The 4,969-nt window shown below is 40.9% G+C and overlaps 1 protein-coding gene across 1 annotated transcript in view; it reads right to left on the bottom strand.

The window, feature by feature from the left end:
- The window catches only part of SRGAP2 (SLIT-ROBO Rho GTPase activating protein 2), a 134,623-nt gene that overhangs the window by 59,859 nt on the left and 69,795 nt on the right, over positions 1 to 4,969 (bottom strand). Inside the window, exon 4 of the mRNA XM_014309955.2 lies at positions 2,705 to 2,767. Coding sequence (XP_014165430.1) covers positions 2,705 to 2,767 — 63 coding nt within the window. The remainder of the gene's footprint in view (positions 1 to 2,704; positions 2,768 to 4,969) is intronic.

Below are 4,969 nucleotides of genomic sequence, written 5' to 3'. Positions count from 1 at the left end.
AATATGTAAATATATAGAGATTATATAGAAATATATATAATAAAATTATAAATTACTTATAAAATTATAAATAAAATAAATTAAAAAACAAGTGTGGTTCTTGGCTTTAGGGAGACCTGGACTCTGTGCTGTATGGACACCTTCTATTCTAGCACTTTTTTATTAGTAAATATAGATAAATATCCCCCCCACACTGACAAAAATCCCATTTGTTTCACGTGATATTAATGTCTAGATCTGTGTTAAGCAAACAGAACCAAAGGACACGAGGTCTAAACCAGTTTTTTATCCACAAATGCAAAGCAATTTGAATCCCTCACCAAAACAAACAAGATACAACACTCACAGGGGGCAAAAAAAAAAAAGCACAATTGCATGAAGCAGCAGCAATAAAGGCTCCACTTGTGAATAATCTGATTTATTTCAGCTGAAAACCCGTTTACAGCTATTTTGCAGCAGAACGTAACACAATTTCACCTAAGTGGGCTGCAGTGATCAGCAGAGGCCCCAGATTCAAAGAGACTCTGGGTTTAAACATGAAAGGGAATGTGACTGCAGCCAGTGCTGAAGAACATCCTGAATAATTCACACACCCCACTCCTCCCAGCCCCTGCAGATGCTCACACTATAAAGCAGGAGTTTATAATTATAATAATTGATGCAAAGGAGCTGCCTTTCCTCTCTTGCTCAGAGCAGAGCTGGAAAAGAGCAAAAACAGAGGGAGAAATCCCATTTTTGGTGGGTTTTTAATGGTTTTGTGCCACTCTGATAGAGAGCAAAAACAGAAGGAAAAATCCCAGTTTTGATGGGTTTTTACTGGTTTTTTGCCACTCTTGTAGAGAGCAAAAGCAGAGGGAAAAATCCCATTTTTGGTGGGTTTTTAGTGGTTTTGTGCCACTCTGATAGAGAGCAAAAACAGAAGGAAAAATCCCAGTTTTGATGGTGTTTTAATGGTTTTGTGCCACTCTGATAAAGAGCAAAAACAGAAGGAAAAATCCAGTTTTGATGGGGTTTTAGTGGTTTTCTGCCACTCTGATAAAGAGCAAAAACAGCAGGAAAAATCCCAGTTTTGGGGAGTTTTTAATGGCTTTAATTCCAGCAAAAAAAGCATCTTTTAGCACCACCAAAAGTGGTTTTTTGCAAAGGAAAAGCTTTTCTGGTGAAGGGACAATTCAGAGCTCTGCAGCAGGAGGAATGAATAAATAAAGAAAATTTCAAATTCCCAGCACTGCCATTAAAAATATCAATACCTCACATCACTTTGTTTAGCAAATTCTGGAAGCTCTTCCTTCCAGGGGTAGAGAAATTAGCAGAATTCATTATTTGGCTCAAAAAATGACCTGTCAGGGCCTGGCACCCAGAAATTATCTCCAGTCCATGAAACTCCACTCCAGATCAGAAATTGTTCTTAAAATCTGATTTTTTAGCAGATCCATGCCCTTCCTTAGGATCCCATCCATGACACGAGTCAAAAATTGAGCCAATTATGCCCTGAAATAGAAAACCATTTCTGGAGTGCTGATTTGCCTGAATATTTGGCTTTGAGGCCCTAATTGCAATAAATTGTAATGAAACAATTCCCTCTATACATTTTACAGATACAAGAAATTTCAGGGAACCCCCTGAAACTCTGTAAATTTGATTTTTTTAACCCCAAATTTCCCCACACGGTCAATATGCCACCGCCTGAGAAACAACCCTGAGTCACTTTTTTGGAAGGAGGAAGGCCAGAATACAAATCTCAGTGTCATGACCAAACAAATCACAGAGGAAGGACAAAATAAAAGGCATTTTTTGAGCCACTGAACACTGAGTTCTGCTTTTGAGGAAGAGAACTTGCTCAGCAACAGCAAAATTTTCATCAAGCAAGAGGTTTTTCCATTCAATAATGTGAGGAGAAGAAAAATCCCCACACAGCACGTGAGAATATGGGGACACATCCTCCCTCCTCTTCCTCCTCTTTGGGGTCTCCAGTGGATTTGGTGAGAAATAAAAAGTAGAGATGGGAAAATCTCCCTCTAAAAGGAGCTGTTCTGCTGAGGGGTGAGGGACAAATAAACTCACACCCCACAAACCCCCAAGATTTTGGGTGTATTTCAATAATTTTCCTATTTCTGGCTCTTTTTTAAACCGTCACTGCGGCAAAGTGTGTGAAGGTGAGATCTGTGGGGAGACAACACTCAGAGAGCTGAAACAACACAAAAACAGAGGGGGAAAAAATGGGATTTATGGAGCTTTAGAGCAGGGATTGCAGCATTTCTCAGGCAGAAATCAGAAAAATCCCCATGCAGCACATGAGCCCTTGGGGACACATCCTCCCTCCTCTTCCTCCTGCTCCTCTTTGGGGTCTCCAGTGGATTTGGTGAGAAATAAAAAGCAGAGATGGGAAAATCTCCCTCTAAAAGGAGCTGTTCTGCTGAGGGGTGAGGGACAAATAAACTCACACCCCACAAACCCCCAAGATTTTGGGTGTATTTCAATAATTTTCCTATTTCTGGCTCTTTTTTAAACCGTCACTGCAGCAAAGTGTGTGAAGGTGAGATCTGAGGGGAGACAACACTCAGAGAGCTGAAACAACACAAAAACAGAGGGGGAAAAAATGGGATTTATGGAGCTTTAGAGCAGGGATTGCAGCATTTCTCAGGCAAAGTCAAACACTTCTCCCTTGTGCCTGAGGAGATGCCCAGAAATGAGTCTGATTTACCGTGTAGAGTTCATTCAAAACCTTCATCAGGTCCTCCTGGAGCTGCAGTCCCACTTCCTTGCTCTGCAAGAGAACAGAGAAATGAAAGTTAATTGAGGAAGAGGCTGCAGAGGAAGTGGGCAAGGGGCATCCACAAATAATTTGAGGCCCAATTAAGCAGCATTGGTAAATCCAATCAGTGCCCGGCGCAGAGGCATGGTGTAGTTGGGGTGTTAATAAAGTGAAATTTCAGATGGGCACTGTCAGGGGCGGGGAAAAAGAAAACAGAAAAGAACAAAAGGGGGAAAAAGGAAGAAAAAAGGGAAAAAAAAGGGGAAAAAAGAGGGGAAAAAAGGGGGAAAAGGGGAGGGGGAAGGAAAGAAAAATAAAAGTAAAAAAGGAAGAAAAGGGAAAAAAAGGAAAAAGGGGGGAAAAGGAAAAAAAGAAAGAAAAGGAAGAAAGGGAAAAAAGGAAAAAGGGGAAAAAAGGGGGGGAAAAGGGAAAGAAAAATAAAAGGACAAAAAGGAAAAGGGAAAATAAGGAAAAAGGGGAAAAAAAAGGAAAAAGGGAAAGAAAAAAAGAGGAAAGAAGGAAAGAAAATGAAAAAAAGGAAAAAAGGAAAAAATGAAAAAATGGAAAAAAAGGTAAAAAGGGGGAGAAGTGTAAAAAAATGAAAAAATAAAAAAATAAAAAAGGGGGAAAAAAAGGAAGAAAAAAGGTAAAAAAGGAAAAAAAAAGAAAGAAAGCTCGATGGAACAGAGATGGAGATTTCCAGAGAATGTGAAATTTTTAATTTTCAAGCCTGAAAATACAGAATTTTTCCATTTTCAGGAGATCAAGGAAAACTGTGGATGCAGGACAGCTTGGCGTGGAAGCAGAAGAAAAGCAGGATATGGAAACCACAACATCACAGGAATAACTTAATTCAGTTTATAGATTTTATTCATTCATTCCCCACTAAGGCAGCATTTGTGTGCTCAAAGCCTCATGTTACAAGTGTTTAATATCTACTGGGGCAAGCAAATTTGATAAATTCAAGATAATTTATGCTTCAACATTGAGGAAAAGAAAGAGATAAAGAGACAGAGCAGCCAAACCCATGCTTAAACCAACATTTCTGCCCAGGAAGTCAAGATAGTGCTAAGCCATGAGGAAAAAACCCAACAACACACTGATAAATTGAAAAGCCAGAAGAGAAAGATTATGTGATTGAAATTTAAATTATTCTTTGCTCCATCCTGTCCAGCTCAGCAGTGCTTGGAGTTTCTGAGATTAAAAAATTGCTTTATTAGAGATCTTTTTTTTTTATTATTATTTTGGGGTGTTGTGGTTCAGACCAGGCTGGAATTGCTCTGCTGGCAGCACAATGGGATTCACAGGTATCCTGTGCCCAATCCTTTGGATTTTCCACATGTTCCAATCCCATATTCCTCACCCTGCTGCCCAGGTGCTACAGGAAAAAAGAGCACCAGACACAAACACTGACAAAGCAAAGCTTTTCCTGAGGAGTCTCTAATTCAGAGAGACTTTCTTGATTCCAAACAGGGGTTTGTCCCCATAAATATCCTCAATTAAGTGGGTATGGCAGGGAAAGGTCCCTGCTCCAGCAGCACAGGGAATCTCCCAGCTAAAATCAGGGCAGAAAATGGATTTTAAACTCAGCAGGGCAGGCAGATGCTGAGCTGCTACCTGGCCTGTCCTCAGGCCCCTCTGCCCACAGAATAAATCTGCTTTTCTACCCATTAACATTTGCCAGTCACTCCACAATACCCATGGGTAAAAATCTGCCAAACTGAAAAGAAACAGTTTGTTCAGACACTGCTCTAATTTAGAGAAAAGCACAGAGCTGGTGATTCCCAACCTCCAGGGGAGTTTGAGGAACAAACCCACAGGATTTCACCTCTGGAAGCAGCAGGAGCTGAGATCTGGGCTGCTCTGGCTGCCTGCCCTGGATTGCCAAGGGAATTGTATTTTATTTGCCATCTGTATGGCAGCTGTCTCCTGTTCAGTGGGCAGTTTTCCTTACCTCTTCCACACCCACTCCTCCCTCCAGGAGGGATGATAATATTATAATAATAATTATCTGCTGATATTATAATAATAATTATCTGCTGATAACAGGCTATTGGATGTCACTGCATGGCTGATAAGAACTACAGCATCCCATTGGGAGATGTGAGCCCAGAGGGAGGAGCCAAGCATTCCTACCCGGATAGAATCTGGAGATTCTGGAACACCAGCACGGCTCCTGCACTGGATTGCCCAGAGGAACAGCAGCTGCCTCTT

Source organism: Geospiza fortis, unplaced genomic scaffold (assembly GCF_000277835.1).
Source record: "Geospiza fortis unplaced genomic scaffold, GeoFor_1.0 scaffold391, whole genome shotgun sequence".
In the NCBI taxonomy this organism is placed as follows: domain Eukaryota; kingdom Metazoa; phylum Chordata; class Aves; order Passeriformes; family Thraupidae; genus Geospiza; species Geospiza fortis.
Note: the sequence above shows the minus strand (reverse complement) of the source record. Positions and strands in the feature narration are given on the sequence as shown.